General features: G+C 41.4%; 1 protein-coding gene across 1 annotated transcript in view; it reads left to right on the top strand.

Annotated features, from left to right (window-relative positions):
* The window catches only part of AGO2 (argonaute RISC catalytic component 2), a 44,328-nt gene that overhangs the window by 10,554 nt on the left and 15,503 nt on the right, over positions 1 to 18,271 (top strand). Inside the window, exons 2-9 of the mRNA XM_034436040.2 lie at positions 3,509 to 3,704; positions 6,302 to 6,422; positions 8,868 to 9,049; positions 11,167 to 11,303; positions 11,449 to 11,583; positions 13,458 to 13,545; positions 15,697 to 15,844; positions 16,717 to 16,836. Coding sequence (XP_034291931.1) covers positions 3,509 to 3,704; positions 6,302 to 6,422; positions 8,868 to 9,049; positions 11,167 to 11,303; positions 11,449 to 11,583; positions 13,458 to 13,545; positions 15,697 to 15,844; positions 16,717 to 16,836 — 1,127 coding nt within the window. The remainder of the gene's footprint in view (positions 1 to 3,508; positions 3,705 to 6,301; positions 6,423 to 8,867; positions 9,050 to 11,166; positions 11,304 to 11,448; positions 11,584 to 13,457; positions 13,546 to 15,696; positions 15,845 to 16,716; positions 16,837 to 18,271) is intronic.

Below are 18,271 nucleotides of genomic sequence, written 5' to 3'. Positions count from 1 at the left end.
GAGCTGAAAAAAGTAGATTGACTTCTTGAAATAAAAGGACATTTTGGGGAGGCTTCAAAGCCTTGGGGAGCCAGCCTGTTTCACCTCAGACCAGTTTAGCTCTGAATTGCTTTGCTTCCAAAGGCGGTCTGCATTTCTCTGAAGTGGAGATAATTGGCCATGGATTTGGGTTTTCTCTGATCAATACCAGCCAACCTCACTGGCACTCTTAAGTGGTTGGGGTTTTTTTTGGGGAGGTGGGGAGACCACGGGTGAATGTTTGCTGTCTATTTGCTAGTGACTAGCCTTTATTTAAGGGGAACTAAAACCCAGTGTTTTTAAGAATAAGCTGGAAGTAATTTGTACTTCCCACTCTAGTTAATTATCTTTGGCTGAAGAGCTCCCCTCAAATCTTACCAGTAGACTAATTATAATGTTTAGATGCATAAAAACCTTGGGAGGTAGCTGTATCTGTAACAAATTATTATTATTTTTTCCAAATTTAAGTCTTAATTTTCTAAGTTGCTCTGCTCAACATGTGTGGCTTCTGCTGGTTTGCTGTGGGACATTAAAGGAAGATCTTATACAAAAGGGATTAGTTGAAGGGCAGCTTTCTGATACATGCATTTGCCTAAATACTGTCAACGTAATATTCATAAGATTTGTTAAGAGAGTATATTATTGGAAATAGCAGGTAGCTTTTTCAAAAATTCCACCAGCCTGAGAATGCTGCAGAATAACCTATGTCTTGTTTTAAACCCATTCTGCTGGCAGCTGATAGGCAAATATGGAGAAAGAGCATCTAATGTTCCCTTTGAGATAAGGAATGCTTCTGGTGTGTTGGGAAGGACAAACTCCTCTTAAAGATACACGATGTGCATTAAAATTGGATAGTCTGCAGAGTCTGGCAAAATACGGGCAATTGGGAAGTTGTTCAGGAGCGGGATATGCCTAGGATGCCCCACAAAAATGTGCAGAAAGTTGAACAAATTGTAATTCTATCTAGCCTCTTTCTCATCACTTGAGAAAATATGCTCGAGAAGAGATGGCAGGAAAAAACATTTGGGTTGGGTCTGCAGAAGATAGGAGTTGCCCTTCCTCCCTTTCAGCACACACACAGACACACACACACACACGAACCTAGACCTAACAGGGGATCTTAAATATTCACTAGTTCCCACCTAGGTAGTATCTTAAGAATATATTATCCTGTTTCCCCTAAAATAAGAGTCAACTGGAAAATAAGCCCTAGTATTTTCAAGATACGGAAAATAAGCCTGAACATTTTTAGGATGCTTGTAATATAAGCCCTACCCCAAAAATAAGCCCCAGTTAAGATTGTCAGCCAGACGGACACATTTAATACTGTATTTCTCCAAAAGTAAGACCTAACCGGAAAATAGGTCCTAATGTGTCTTTTGGAGCAAAAATTAATATAAGACCCAGTCTTACTTTTGGGGAAACATGGTATTTTCCTCTTTAAAAATCTTCCATCTTGACTCTTGGGGTCTACATCGGGAGTCTCCAACCTTGGCAACTTTTAAGGCCTGGGGGCTTCAATTCCCAGAATTCCCCAGCCAGCACAGAAGTTGAAGCCCTCAGGCCTTAAGGTTGCCAAGATTGGGGAATTCTGGTCTACACAGACACATATATTCATGTAATTTTCTTGGCATGTATTTGGAAGTAGTTCGCCATTGATTTTTCTATTAAATCCCTAGACATTCTATTCTAGCATCGAGCTTTGGGATTTCTTAAAGATTGCTAGTTCAAATCCTAATTTGCATTAAATCCACAGGTAATCCTTGACTTCTGGCCGCATTTTGGACCAGAATTTCCATTGCTAAGCAAGGTGGTTGTTACGAGTGTCACTCCCAGTTTTATGGCCCTTTTTGGCCACTATTAAGTGAATCGCTGCAGTTCTTAACTAAATCACGAAGTTATTCTGCGAATTTCCTGTACTTATTGGTAGCCAGCTGGGAAGGTTGCAAATGGCGATCACATGACACTGGGATGCAGCAACCATCGTGGATATATGCCGGTTGCTACTTGCCCAAATTTTGAGCCCATAACTATGGGGATGCTGTTACAATCGTACATGTGAGGACCGGTCCAAATGTTTCCAGTTGTAACTCCACAAACGGTTTTTAAACGAATGATTGGAAGTCGAAAACTATCTGTAATCCATCTTTTAAAGTAATTTTTTTTTTTTTAGTGCTTGCTCTGAAGCTTGAAAAAAATGGGTTCTAGCAGGAAGGAAATGCATCTGCATGAAGTCTGAGGCCTTTCTTCCCAGTCGTTTCCACAATTCTGCCTTGACTGCTGAATTTTGCAGCCAAAAGTCATGCCGATGCTAAGGAGGTCGGATGCAGGCAGGATTGTGTGACCCAGTGGTGAAATCCAACCTTTTTTTTTACTAACGGTTTTGTAGGCGTGGCTTGGTGGGCGTGGCTTGGTGGGCATGGCAGGGGAAGGATGCTGAAAAATCTCCATTCCCACCCCACTCCAAGGGAAGGATACTGCAAAATCCCCATTCCCACCCCACTCTGGGGCCAGCCAGAGGTGGTATTTGCCAACTACTCAAAGTTTCCACTGCCGGTTCTCCAGAACCTGCTGGATTTCACCCTTGGTATGACCCCCCCTCCGTATATGGAACATTATGATTCTGCAGTATGTCAACCATCCTAAACTTTCATTTATGTTTCTTTGATTCTGTTAAAGTCCCTTAACTGAGTTGAACCAAAACATTGTGATAAGGAGAGAATAGAAAGTGAACACATTTGAACTTTAGGGGTGATCGTTCTAAGACGGAACTTTTCAAATATACTTATTTATTTCTATTCCAAATATAGCTTGTTGATACAACTATTAGTAATTCTCTCTGAATGAGTCATTAATAAAGACATAGTTTGGCTGTCTGAGAATGGGGAATAAGACTCATCATGTAAAAGCAGTGTTACTTGAGTTTTCTGGAATTTCTGAATGCAAAAATTTCCCAGGGCCTAACCCAAGGTCTGATTTGACATGCTTGCTTAGCTTATTCCTCTAGTAAACAAAAACTAATATATTCAACATTACGGCAGCATCCCCATGGTCACATGATCAACATTTGGACCCTTGATAACTGGCTCATATTTATGGCTGGGTCATGTGATCACCTTCTGAAACCTTTTGACAAGCAAAGTCCATGGGGAAGCCAGATTCACTCAACATCCATGTTCCTAACTTAACAACTGCAGCGATTCACTTAAGAACTGTGGCAAGGAAGGTCAGAAAAGAAAAACTCACTTAATAACTGTCTCGCTTAGCAACAGAAATTTTGGGGCTCAATTGTGGTCGTAAGTCAAGGACTACCTGTAACTATATCCTCTTTTGACGTCTAGTTTAGTGTAGTGGTATTGTTCAATTGTTAGTCGTGACAGAAGATGGATGCCAATTTTAAGGACACAGAGATACTTTCTTTAAAGATAGAGGAAGATTTGGAGAGAAAGATACGACTTGCATCACTTGTTGTGGTTTTCCTTTCTTTCAGTTCTTACAACACCTCCATCACTGCCACCTCCAATGCAGGCATATGCATTTAAACCTCCCCCTCGACCAGATTTTGGTACTTCGGGAAGAACAATCAAACTGCAAGCCAATTTCTTTGAAATGGACATCCCCAAAATGGACATCTATCATTACGAATTGGATATAAAGCCTGAGAAATGTCCTAGAAGAGTTAACAGGTACGTCCCATCCTTCCCCCCCCTCCCGATTCCCCATAGTTTCATACATCTCTTTTTTATTTTTGTTTAAAATAAGTGCATTTCAAAGCATGTAGTTTGGTGCTGAGCTATTTCTTTTTTATACCATCTTAAATATTTTCTTTTTTTCCCCTCCCCTATGGTTAGAGATATTGTATTTTATATACAACTTTCAGACTTAATCAGTTTTGCGGATATGACCGTTCACATCTCACAAATTTCATCTCCTTCGGTCACTCCCGGTCTTGCTTTCTGGTTGGTACTGTAGTTTGCAAGCAAGCCTCTTAAACGGGGAGGTGGTGATGCCGACTGTTTATTTTCCTGTCTTCACCTGCTGGCAGGAGGAAGCAGACATATTTGTCTGGTTGTATAAAAGGACTTTGGAGAAACTATATATAAGAACAGGTAAGTTTTACCTGCCTTCCGCCAGGTACATCTGAATGGAAAATTGATAGACGAAGATAGGGGTAGGTTGTTGGGTTTCATTCTAAGAGATTTTTGTGATGAAAATGACTGTGATGGAATTGATAACGAACTGCTGTGAATTGTGATATTTAAATGAGCCCAATGTTGATATGATCTGATTATAATGGGTTGTGAGAATAACCTTGAGAGTCAGGAGGAAGAGCTGCAGCTTAGATTACGGTCTGATAACAGAAATCCCAGTCCTGGACAGAAATGTAATCTGAGTAAGCATCTCCAAAGGGACCCTCCCTAGTTTTATGGAAAGTAAAGGCAGGGGAGGGGGAAGTGCTTTAGACTTTCAAGCTTTTGTTACAGGCAGTCTTTGACTTAACAACAGTTCATTTAGTGACCGTTTGAAGTTACAACGGCGCTGGAAAAAATGACTTATGACTGTTTTGAATACTTACGACTGCTGCAGGATCCCCATGGTCATGTGATCAAAATTCAGATGTTCAGATGTTCCTGGAGAAAGATAGTAGTTTATACTATTGATCCCTTTTGCGGTGCTTTCTCAGCTGTGCTCTTGCTAGCAGTGATCCCGCGCCCTATATGGGGAATGGTTGAAGCATTTAAATGGATGAAGCTGGACATTTTTGCAGGAGAATAATTTTTGGTTCTCTTTGTTGTTCCTTCAGGAGAATATATTAACCTGTATCTGTACGACCTCCTTGAATTGAGGTTTCTAGAACTAATATGGGATAGATTCTATAGTCTTTGGGCCATTGATTAAAAAAAGAGATGAGACAGTCTGGGTGATCTCTTCATTGGAATGCGAAAGGAACTAGGCAATGAGACAGAATCCTTCGGGGGGTCCTTAAGCTTCTTTTTCCCTCACTGTTTGTGTATCCCATGCCTTGCGATTATTATAATCAGCGTTGTCAAGAGTTCAACAATCAGCAGGGACGGTCGGTCATATCACGTTCCCGCAAAGGTTGCTAAGACAAATCTGAACTGAGAAATAGATTCAAATAAATTACCTTTATCCAAGAAAGCCCAAAATTTAATTGTCGTTCTTTGTAGGGGCTTTGCTTTCCAAAAGAAGATGGGAGACAGGACAGGCCTGCAAGGTTTGCTTTAGCAAAAGTCACACAACATTGTCTTTTAGAGGTGATAGAGCACAATCTTCTTTTAAAAGAAGCATTTATAACTCAAATTGGCCCTGGTGTTTCTGATTGCTCATTTTAGCAGAAATCTCCTCAAGGTGCACCTGGGTGTAACAAGCTAACAATTGGCTTTTCTGCTTGAAGCAATGTGCCCTGGAACCACTGGATGAGCACAACAAAGCTCACCCTTCACAGCTGGCTAGGGGATCCCAGTACTGGCCTCAGAATGTCCCCATAACAGAAAATCCAACCTGGAGGAATATGAGCCATTTTATCATGTGAACGTTAGAGTCAGACGATTTTCTTAATAATCTTCTCTTAGCCTCTTTGGGTTTTGTATTTTATGCAATAAGCAAATCACTAACTAACAAAGAGAACACACAGTTACTCACCTTACCTTTACTCTGCACAGAGTGACTTCTACTATCACTCGGAATTGTTCTAGCATGTTGTAAAGCAAAGGAAAAGGGTTTCTCTTCATTGTGGCCAATCAGCTGAGGACACAGGTTTATATTGCATACCTGTTCCTTAGTTGATCCAGGGGTCTTCACCTGTGGTTTTAAGTCACTTCCAGCTTTCTGCCATATTCTGTTTTCCAATATAACAACAGCACAAGAGCCGCTCAGAGTCACCTTATAGGGGAGATGGATGGATGGATGGATGGATGGGAGGGTGGGTGGATGGATGGATGGATATTTCTCAACCTCAGCAATTTTTAGATGCATGAACTTCAACTAGAATTCTATAGGCACCCTGCTAGCTGGGGAAGTCTGGGAGTTGTAGTCCACACTTCTTAAACTTGTTGAGGTCGAGAAACACCGAGACAGATAATAAATAAATCTTGTGTACAGAACTCTGAGAGAATACATGGAAAATGCTCTAAATTGAGTAGTTTTCAACCAACCCTTTAAACGCTGCTTTGGTTTATAATTATTGATCACCTATTATTATATTTCAATACTTTATCTGAATAGCAGAAGATCCTTTGTTCATACGGTTCTCTGTTTCCAGAGAAATAGTTGAGCACATGGTGCAGCACTTTAAAGCCCAGATCTTTGGAGATCGCAAGCCAGTATTTGACGGGAGAAAAAATCTCTACACCGCAATGCCGCTTCCAATAGGGAGAGATAAAGTAAGTATATAATGCTAAGTTTGGCTCTTAATTTCTATTTGTGCAAATATAATTTTATGGTTGGGCGAAATGTATATTTGTTCCGTATTATTTACTTGTTAAGCTGAATATTAGTGTGTATATGTGTTGAGGAATTAGTGTGTGCTGCAAGTTCCCGAGGAAGGATCTGTGACAATTCTCTGTGGCCAAGTCGCCATGGCCAACTCGCTGCAGCTAACTCGCCATGGCCAACTCGCCATGGCCAACTCGCCATGGCCAACTCGCCATGACCAACTCGCCATGACCAACTCACCATGGCCAACTCTCCAACTTGCCATGGCCAACTCGCTGTGGGCCAACTTGCTGCGGGTCAACTCTCTGCAGGACAAGAGTTACACTGATATTAAAGAAATGGTGGAATGGAACAAAATGAAATATGAATGACAAAAATTAAAATGTTTTTTTAATTTATTTTAAATAATTAAAATGAATTGTTAATTTGTCCTGCGGTGAGTTGGCTGTGGCAAGTTGTCCCATGGAAAGTTAGCAGTGATGAGTTGCTGCGGTGAGTTGGCTGTGGCGAATTGTCCCATTCCGCCCGTGGAGTACTGTGCAATGAACTCGCCAGGAGACGAGAGTGCAAATAGTGTGCTCTGGTGAGGGAGAGTTGGGGAGTCCTTTAGAATAACCAGTAATTTTGCACAGTCATGTGACCTACCATGTAATCAGAGCTTTATCTCTAAGACCTATTAATTATCTATTAATTAAAGAGGGCCTGGTTAAAACACCCCCTTGCCAAACAGTATGTAAAATCGTATCTTTATTGAATGCATTGAACGAAAATTCGCCATCTGTCAGAAAAAAAATACGCAAAGCCTTCAGACGATCACCCTTCTCAAGCAGGATGAATCTAATGAATGAAATGGCAATCTGGTTTGAATCGGAGGGTCCTCCGTTATTAAAAATAATAGCACATATATTAGTTGCTGCCTTTGGAGTTTGGTGTTTGTGACACGGGTTTGTGGAAATGAATCCTGCCCCTAGAAAATGTGTTCTCTGCTTAGAAGAAACCCTGCATGTCTTTCTTGGTGTTTGGGTCTGACATCAGTTCGGTCACTGATGGAACAAATAACTCTGGATTATATCAGCAAATTCTACAAGAGGAATCAAGGCTATCTGTCCATTAACTGATGCTTAAAGGAATGCAGTCAGGTAGCACAACAACGATGTTAAGCAGTCAAATCTATAACAGATGGTTAAACAGGAGGGATTCTGTATTTTGGAATGGCGAAATCAAAGCCTTCACTATAATCCAATTGAAATGTTGGGGCATGACCTGGTGTGAAGTGTTTAGACAGCACAGCCCCAACACAGCAACAATCATTCCATAAAGAGAAATGGACCATATTCCCGATCACTTGATCAATAGGTTCAGGAAGTCTTTGGCTGAAGTGCCCATTGCTAAAGAAGCTGCCACCTGTTTTCTAAATCTAAAATTTCATGTAATCTTTTCCAACAAAGAAAAGTCTGTGTGTTCCTTAAAGGCAGGACATAATATGCTGTTTGCAGTGTTGTTTATTTAACAGCATTCTCTTTAGAAGAGAATATTTGTAGCTCAGGGTTGAACTGTGGAGTCCTTGTTGCTCTCTGAGCTTGGTCGTTTTCTTGAAGACGTTTCATGACCCAACTAGGTAACATCATCAGTGCTAGCAACCAAGCTCAGAGAGCATCAAGGACCCTACAGAAACCTCTTTATCTATTATTTGGTGAAACTCATATCACATTATAGGTCAAAGTACTACTAGTGAAAAAGGATTCATACATTTTTCCTCATTGCTATAAATGCCCCCTTTCAAGTCTAGGATTCCGTGAAGGTTGAACATAGGCCATGTTAAGATAAGCAAGTAGGAGAATCAGTTAATTTGATGTCCCACCATACATGTTAAAACGGATGCAGTGATCATTGTAAAGCAGTCTTCCTTGATTGATTTTTCTCCTATCTGGTTGGCTATCAGAGTGCACCAGGTTGGTGTAAAGGCCTTTCTGAGAAATAATCTATAGGTTTGGAAGCCATCAAAGGACAGGTAAGTGATCCAAAATCATTATCTAATGTTGTGTGAACCTTGTCATAAATTAAGTGGATGAAAAGAGACAACTTTTTTTCACTTGTGGCATCCTAATTCTAATTCCTTTCTCCGGGTGGACTTGCATTTCACTGATCTGAATACTTCTGTCTGGCGCTTTTTAGTCTCTCGGATAACCATCTTGCCTTAAATCGCTTTCCATTGCCCTTTTTTTTCTTTTTCATTAAAAGGGATGCTGCCCTAGCAGGCTAGCTTTTTTTATACCTTCTGAAAAAGGTTGCAGTTCTTTGCAGGAGAATCCACTTCTCTTCCTCCCCTCCTTCCTCCAGCGTGGATGTTTAAGCGGAAAGAATCATCTTGTACTGCTTTCCAAATGTTGCAGGTGGAATTGGAGGTCACGTTGCCAGGAGAAGGGAAGGACCGAATATTCAAGGTAGCCATCAAGTGGATGTCGGTTGTGAGTCTTCAGGCATTGCACGACGCTCTCTCCGGTCGTCTTCCAAGTGTTCCTTTCGAAACCATTCAAGCTCTTGACGTGGTGATGAGGCACCTGCCCTCCATGAGGTGAGAGTTGGGTTCCCACACGGAGGTTCAGAGGCCATTATGAACTGAGAAGGGGCTCCTTGTTGGCCGTTGGGCTCCCTGCCCTCCTTCCCTGATTTTCTTCTTCAGCAGTCTTTGAATTATTAAAAGAAGAGAATACAGGTAATCCTCGGCTTACAACAGTTCATTTAGTGACCATTTAGTCTGACTGCAGCACTAAAAATAGTGACTTACGAACGTTTTTCGATCATTGCAGTAGCCCCACAGTCACATGATATACATTCGGATGCTTGCCGACTGACTCATATTTATGACGGTTGCAGTGCCCTGGGGGGTCCTGTGATCCCCTCTTGTGACCTGCTGACAAAGCAAAGTCAAGGGGGATGTCATATTCACTTTAACAACCGTGTTATTAATTTAACAACTGCAGTGATTCACTTAGCAACTGTGGCACAAAAGGTCGTAAAAGGGGGCAACATTCACTTAACCAGTGTTTCACTTATCAACAAAAATTTGGGGGTCAATTGTGGTCCTAAGTCAAGGACTGCCTGTATTTGTAACTCAGGGTTGAAATGAGGATTCCTTGATGCTCTCTGCATTTGGGTTCCTTGCAGATGTTTCATTACCAGACTAGGTAATATCATCAGTGCTAGAAGGATGTGGGGTTTGGTTTCTCTTTATATAAAGTAAGGAAAAAGAGATATTCGGGTTCTTATTTGGGAGATATTAAGTACGTCTGGTGGTATTCAAAATGTGAACTCATAGAAAGCAGCCTACCAAGGAATCCTAGAAAATATTAGCCTGATAATACCATTGATATATATCACCGAAGCATTCTAGCGTTTGGTCCCAATGATTCCTGCTTCATCCACCAGCATCAGAAAAGAGAACATAAAAAAAGAGAAACAAAGACTGTCAACAGAATGAACCCCTTCTGAATTAGATCAAATGCTGGATTTCGTTCCCTGGATGACTTGGAAAGCTGCTTTTGAACTTTCCAGCTGCAGCTAGCTATGCTGTGGTTACCATAAGTAAAATATGGCTATGTTAATCAGCCTCTAATCAGTAGTAGTATCGTTGGGTTATATTCCAATCTGTCAGTGTTGGTGGGAGTGTGGATTTTTTTTTTTAAATACTGTTATTTCCCCGAAAATAAGCCCAATTGAGCTTTTGAGTGCATGCGCTAAAATAAGCCCCCCCCCCGAAAATAAACCCTCCCTGAAAATATTTAAATGCACGTGCAGCCGATCCCCACCATTTCCTCTGGTTAGGGTTAGGGAGCCAGAGCTGGAAATCAGGTAAGACGGCAAGAGGAGCCCCATCTTGCTCCATGTGCTCCAAAATAATAAGACCTCCCCGAAAATAAGGCCAAGCGCTTATTTCGGGGTTCAAAAAAATATAAGACAGGGTCTTATTTTCGGGAAAACACGGTAGTTCCTTGATAGGCTATTTACTATTTAATTGCTTCTCTGAGTTGGCAGTTCCTTGACTGGGGTGCTGTTTACTGCTTGAAGTAAACTTGATTACCCCGAACAATACTGCTTCAAACTGATTGCTATTAAGCAATCTATATCATAGAAATCTATTAAGATGATTATGAGATCTTCATGAGAACTCTTCGTCTTTTCTAGATACAGGTAATCATTGGCTTACAAGCACAACTGAGCCCCAAATTTCTGTTCTTAAGCAAGGCCTTTGTTTTTTTTTTTTTTGCAACGGTTGTTAAGCAAATCACTACATTGTTAATGAATCACGCAGTTAACCAAATTTGGTTTTCCCCCATTGACTTTGCTTGTCGGAAGCCAGCTGGGAAAGTTGCCAATGGCGATCACGTGACCCTTGGATGCCGCCACCATCATAAACACATGCCGGTTGGGAAGAACCCAAAGTTTGATCACATGACCATGAGGATGCTGCATTGGTCATAAGTGTGAGAACTGATCCTAAGTCACTTTTTCTGTGCTGTTGTACCTTTGAACGGTCATTAAAAGAAACGGTTATAAGATGAGGACTATATGCACGGGCCAATATGGCTCTGAACTGTGTTATAGTACAGTTGAGAATCAAGAGGAAAAAAAGTGTTTACCTAATGTTTTTGTGATAATGTATGTATATAAATATATTTTTTTCAACGGCAGATATACTCCAGTGGGCCGATCTTTTTTTACTGCATCCGAAGGATGTTCGAATCCTCTGGGAGGTGGCAGAGAAGTCTGGTTTGGATTCCATCAGTCAGTCAGGCCTTCCCTGTGGAAAATGATGCTGAACATCGATGGTAGGTTTCAGGTTGTTTCTTTTATCAGCATTTGGGTGATCTTGTTTTAGTAGCCTGGAAGGGCACAGCTGAATTAGACCTGAAGGATATCCGAAAAAGCCACTTTGGTATTATTGATTTTCCATGTTTTCCCTTTTATTTTTAGTCTCTGCAACAGCATTTTATAAGGCCCAGCCAGTGATTGAATTTGTATGTGAAGTTCTTGATTTCAAAAGTATTGAAGAACAACAGAAACCTCTGACAGATTCCCAAAGGGTTAAGTTTACCAAAGAAATTAAAGGTAAGACAGGAAAAAAAGAGTTTGAACTGAGACTACACAACCTTTTTTCTCTTGGGTGTTGACTGCACAATTTGTCAAATGTGGCCTGATCCCATTTTTTTAAAAGATCTTCTAATAAGCATTTTACCTATTACACCTCTTAACTCTGCAGAAAGGGTTTTTTTTAGGATGCTTTATTTCCGTGAGCGGGCTTCCAGGTTTTCTGAAAAACTGCACACAACAGATTGACTTCAAAGTTCAATGTTACATTAGAGGTTAAATGTTGAAAGGACTAACCGTTGAGTTGTGACCTTGTATAAAATGGCTGCCCAGAGGCGGTCCTTGACTTACAACCACAATTGAGGTCAGAATTTCTGTTGTTCAGCGAGATGCTAGTTAAGTGAATTGCACCCAATTTTACGACCTGTTTTGTCAGGGTTGTTCAGAAAATTACAGCAGAGTTGTTAAGTGGATCACATTGTCATTAAATGAAACCAGTTTTCCTCCCCCTCCTGACTTTGCTTGTTGGAAGTTGGCTAGGTCGCAAATGGCAATCCCTACAACCTGGGTAAAAGTTTGATCAAGTGACCGCATGGATGTTGCAATGATTGTAAATGTGAACGCCTGGTTATAAGTGTTGTGGCCCACCAGCGGAGCTGGCGGCAGACTCGGACAGTGAGGAGGTTGGGGAGGAACATGGGCCAGTCCTGGAGTCTGGGGAAGGCTCTGATGAGTGCTCTGCGTTGGAGGCAGAGATGGGGCCAGGGCTGTCCGACAGTTATCAGCTACCTTTGGATTCGGAGGTAAGTGGGGCAGAAGCTGGAGCCTGTTCCCGATGTGTGCATGTACAGAGCTGTCAGGAGAAGGGAACAATTAAGGAACAGGGGTCAACTCGGGAGTAAAGGCACAAGGGGATGCTGAATGGCCCCTCCCATAGGGAATAAATAGGAGCAAAAGGGGAGTGGTGTTTTCAGGAGACAGTTAGTTCGTTTATTACAGAGCCTTGGTGGCGCAGCAGACTAAAGCACTGTTAAGTAACACCAGCTGCCTCAATTACTGCAAGTTCAAATCTCACCAGGCTCAAGGTTGACTCAGCCTTCCATCTTTTCGAGGTAGGTAAAATGAGGACCCGGTTTATGGGGGCAATAAGCTGACTTTGTATAAAAAAAGAACACCGCTTTGGGGGGGCGGGGGGCGAAAGCCCTACTAAGCAGGTATATACAAAAGTATGAAGGCTATTGCTTAACGCATTGTAAGCCATCCTCAGTCTCCGGAGAAAGGGCGGCATATAAATTGAACCAATAAATAAATAAATAAATAAATATTAGTGTGAAGACTTGCTTATCTGAGTTGGTGCCTCACAGAGACTCCTTGCCAGGTATTTCCTTGTTCAGCATTAAGTTTGGAAGCTCTCAGCCTGGCAACTATCCAAGGACTGATAAGGTCTGTTGTTGCAATTCACCCTTGAAGGACTGTTTTTTTGTTTGTTTATTAGATTTATAGTTTGCCGGGACTTTTCTGTATGTGAATGCTAGAAGTTCACATTAGCCGAATAAAAAGGGGTTTTGTCGGGAGAAGGAGTCTGTTTCGTGATTTTGGAAAGCCTAGGTCAGAACAATAAGTCCCGCCCCTTTTTTCCCCAAGGCCATTGTAACCTTGAACAGTTGTTAAACGAATGGTTGTAAGTTGAGGACTACCTGTACCGTTATCCCAAAGGTGTTTCTTCAGGAGAAAACTGGACTTTCTTGAAAAAGTCCAGTTGCCTGTTGAAAAAGCACCTTTGGGATAACCATGACTTGGACGACTGAGAATCACTACAGACTTTTACCTGTCCTGTTGTGACTTCTCACAATCTGGGCAGAGGGAGAATAACGGTTCAATTGCTGTGTTTTCAGGTCTTAAGGTGGAAATCACTCACTGTGGACAAATGAAAAGAAAATACCGAGTATGCAACGTTACGAGAAGACCAGCAAGTCACCAAACGTAATATTGACATTTTGTTTTGTCTTTTGCGGTTATCTAAAAATAACCATTACAGATATTGTGTTTCATATTCACTGCCTGGGATCTTACATCTCCTCAACAGAGCAAAAAAATAATAATAATGCACATATATCATATCGGTTTATTCCATGTCTTGGTTTCAAAAATTCTAATCCAAGGGAATAAGTTTTTTTTATAGGGAAAGGGGTCCTGTTTTTGAAGATTTTATTTTGACCCATTGGGACTTGTTCATTTGATTGAAATGCTTGGTAAATTCTGTTTTTAGAAGGTGAATATACAGAATAACAGAGTTGGAAGGGACCTTGGGGGTTTTCTAGTCCAAGCCTCTGCTCAGGCAGGAAATCCTATCCCATTTCAGACAAATGGTTATCCAATCTCTCCTTAAAAACTTCCAGTGTTGGAGCATTCACAACTCCTGCAGGCAAGTTGTTCCACTGGTTAATTGTTCTCACTGTCAGGAAATTTCTCCTTAGTTCTAGGTTGTTTCTCTCCTTGACTATTTTCCACCCATTGCTTCTTGTCCTGCCATCAGGTGCTTTGGGGAATAGCTTGACTCCTTCTTCTTTGTGGCAGCCCCTGAGATTTTGGAAGATTGCTATCATGTCACCCCTAGTTTGAAACTGAGATGCATTTTGAGTAGACTGAACACATTAGTCCTGATTGTGGTTTCCAGGATTAGCTGTTACATGAAATGTGGCCGCTGAATCATGAATAAGAATTGAAAAAAATGTGTATATTCAGAATAGGTCGTTATAACTCCCCTCTTTTAAATTTTTAAAAAATTTTTAATTCGTGATTTTATAAATTGGGTGTTTTAATCTGTGTTTCGGCCAAAATATTTAATAATTTTAAGGGATTTTTAATATTTGTATTATCTGTATTTTATCTTGGCTGTTCACCGCCCTGAGTCCTTCGGGAGTAGGGCGGTATAGAAATTTGATTAAATAAATAATAAATAAATAAATAAATAAATAATTTAGCAATATGCCTTCAAAAGTTTGCTGGATTCTAACTGGGAACTACAGTCAATTCAGTGGTGGGTTCCTCCCGGTTCGGCCCAGTTCGGCTGAGCCAGTAGCGGTGACGATATGACATCACCGAACCGGTTCTCTTTGTTTGGGAGCTGCCTGCCCCGGCGTTATTCTTACCTTTTATTTGGCCCTGCCCCCAATCTATTCACTACCTCCCGAGTCCCAGCTGATTGGCTAGAAGGAAAAAACCTGTTTAAACTCTTGCGGGGGGGCTTCAAAGGGCCACCCTACAGCTGATCAGTGTTAAAAGGCAGTGTGGTGGTAAACCAGTGCACTAGAAAAACAAATGGGTAGACCGGGGCCTCCAAAAACAAATGGGTAGACCAGAATGTTCCAAGAACAAATGGGTAGACTGGTACAGCTCTGCAAGCAGTTAAAAGCCTGGTAGACCAGTACCTCTGCTAAATCCTAAAGAATTGTCACATGACCATCAAACTACGCCCACAAAATAACTCACGCTCACAGAACCGGTAGTAAAAAATTTTAGAACCCACCTCTGAATCAGTTAGCATTGAATTGGCTTTTTCAAGGCAGAGAAGGACAACCTGTAAACCAGGGGTCCCCAACCCCTGGTCTGTGGACCGGTACTGGTCTGTGGCCTGTTAGGAATTGGGTTGCACAGCTGGAGGTGAGCAGCTGACGAGTGAAACTGATGTATGAGATTTAGATTGCACACTCCTGTCTCTCCTCTCTCCCCCCCCCCCGGTCTATGGAACAATTGTCTTCCATGAAACTGGTCATTCCCTGGTGCCAAAATGGTTGGAGACCACTGCTCTAAACCTATACTACAGAATAGAATAGAATAGAATAGAATAGAATAGAATAGAATAGAATAGAATAGAATAGAATAGAATAGAATAGAATAGAATAGAATAGAATAGAATAGAATTCAATTCTTTATTGGCCAGGTGTGATTGGACACAAGGTGCATATGCTCACAGTGTACATAAAAAGACAAGATACATTGGTCAAGAATCATAAGGTACAACACTTCAAAATAGTCATAGAGTACAAATAAGCAATCAAATCATATGAGGTGACTTGTAGAAATACTAAATTGTGGTTTCCCCCCCCCTCCCCTTCAACTGTTATTCTGCAGATTTCCTCTTCAGCAGGAGAGTGGCCAGACTGTTGAATGCACTGTAGCTCAATATTTTAAGGACAGGCACAAATTGGTATTACGCTATCCTCACCTTCCATGTTTACAAGTTGGACAGGAGCAGAAACATACGTACCTTCCCTTAGAGGTAACCTTATTCCTATTGAGGCAATTCCTCCCCCTCCCCTTTGTCTATTTTTCCTAATTTTGATTGTAAGACATGGCTTTTGTCATGATTTGGCATGATATTTCACTATCAGGCTGCCATATTTTTCTGTCTTAAAGGGGAATAACAGAGACCTAGAAATGTTTATAAAACATGGTCTTTCCCAAGATGGACAGTTATATATGTGTATATGTGTGTGTATGTATATGTATGGGTGTAGGTATATATGTACACTTTTGAGAGCAGGCAACAGAATTTCATTTTTAATGTGTGCCAGTGTGCCCATAGTAAAAAAATGACAATAAAGGTCATCCATCCGTCCATCGTCACTTTTTGTTTCTGAAGTTGTTTAACAAAAATGAAACAAAATCAGAAGATGTGACTGTCAATCACTGGTCTTGTATGTGTGTGTTTGTGTGTTAAAAAGGGCATAATTTGGATAGTAAGAGAAAAATTGTTTTTGTGACGCCTCAGAGAAATACACAATCGACATATGGCTAGCCCTGATGTAGTTACATAGTATTTTCCTTTCAATGAGATTGCAGGTAGTCTTTGACTGATGACTGGTCACTTAGCAACCATTCGAAGTTACGACAGTTTTAAAAAAAAAGGTGTTTAAGACCAGGAGTCAATGTTTTGATGTCACTGCTCCCCCTTCCTGTGGTCATGTGGCCACAGTTTATAACTTTTTTTTTTTTGCTGGAAACTGGCATTATTTCCCGTTCCCAGCTAAAAGCACATGTTGGGGACAATGGATTCGAAGACTACCTGTATAGGGGCAGCCCAAGAAGCAGCATGCTATATATAAATTTTTCCACATACTTTGACAGTAACCTTTTGCTGTGTTGTTTTAGGTATGCAATATAGTTGCAGGACAGAGATGTATTAAGAAGCTGACAGACAATCAAACTTCTACTATGATTAGAGCCACGGCGAGATCAGCCCCAGATCGTCAGGAAGAGATCAGCAAATTGGTGAGCATCAACCTTATAAGGTAGACCAGACTTGGAAACAGATACCAAGCTTAAAAGCAGTAACTGGGAGAGGGATCTTGGAGTCTTAGTGGACAAACAGTTAAATATGAGCTAGCAGTGTGCAGTGGCAGCCAAAAAAGCCAACACAATCCTAAAATGCATTAGCAGAGGGATCCAATCAAGATCAAGGGAGGTACTAATACCACTCTATAAAGTCTTAGTAGGACCACACCTAGAGTACCGCATCCAGTTTTGGTCACCACACTATGAAAAAGATGTTGAGACTCTAGAAAGAGTGCAGAGAAGAGCAATCAGGATGATTAGGGAACTGGAGGCTGAAACATACGATGAACGGTTACAGGAACTGGGCATGGCTAGTCTAGTGAAGAGAAGGACCAGGGGAGACATGATAGCCGTGTTCCAATACTTGAGGGGCTGCCACAGAGAGGAGGGGGCGTCAAGCTATTTTCCAAAGCCCCTGAAGGCCAGGCAAGGAATAATGGATGGAAACTGATCAAGGAGAGATTCAACCTGGAAATAAGGAGAAATTTTCTGACAGAACAATTAACCCATGGAACAGAATTTGCCTTCAGAAGTTGTGGAAGCTTCATTGCTGGAGGCTTTCAAGAAGAGACTGGATTGCCACCTGTCCGAAATGTGTAGGGTCTCCTGCTTGGGCAGGGGGTTGGACTAGATGACCTACAACAAGGCCCCTTCCAACTCTGTTAATCTGTATTTAACCCTTTTTCTTCCAGGTTTATGGATTATTACAATGAACTATAAGCTACTTTTATCCGAAGAGCTATAGGAACAGAGCTGGTCTGAATGTTCTTCCCTTCTTTCCTCTTTCCTTCTCAGGAGGATTAAGGGATAGGGATCTATCTGAGATGTTTTTGTAAACGACTTTCTTGGCCTGGGTTCAAATCTTGTTTATCTGCTCGTTGCCTTGGTAGTGGAGCTTCCCTCTGTCCCTCAAGGGTATTCTCTGTACTCCCTGCAGTGGCTCCCTTCTGTCCCTTATTGGAACATTAGGAAGGAGACTGATTGGCACAGGTGTATGCTCTGTGTCTGTAGGAACGTCAGAAAATGTCTTCCCATAGTTTCATTCCCAGTGGTCAGTTTTTTAAAGAAAACATTTCAGCCAGGAGCAAGAGAGAAAATCATGGTATTTGGGGGCTGAAGATTAGAGAGAAAAAATAGAGAGAAACCAAGACAGTGTTGTTGCAGGCATAGAACACAGAATAACAGAGTTGGAGGGGACCTCCTTGGAGCTCTTCTAGTCCAACCCCCTGCTCGACGGGAGACCCTATTCCATTTCAGACAAATAGCTGTCTAATCTCTCCTTAAAAACTTACAGTCCTGAACCTCCTACAACTTCTGAAGTCAAGCTGTTCCACTGGTTAATTGTTTTTCCTTAGTTCTAGATTGCTTCTCC

The sequence above is a fragment of the Pantherophis guttatus genome, chromosome 3 (assembly GCF_059756535.1).
Source record: "Pantherophis guttatus breed Tessera chromosome 3, ASM5975653v1, whole genome shotgun sequence".
NCBI lineage: Eukaryota > Metazoa > Chordata > Lepidosauria > Squamata > Colubridae > Pantherophis > Pantherophis guttatus.
Note: the sequence above shows the minus strand (reverse complement) of the source record. Positions and strands in the feature narration are given on the sequence as shown.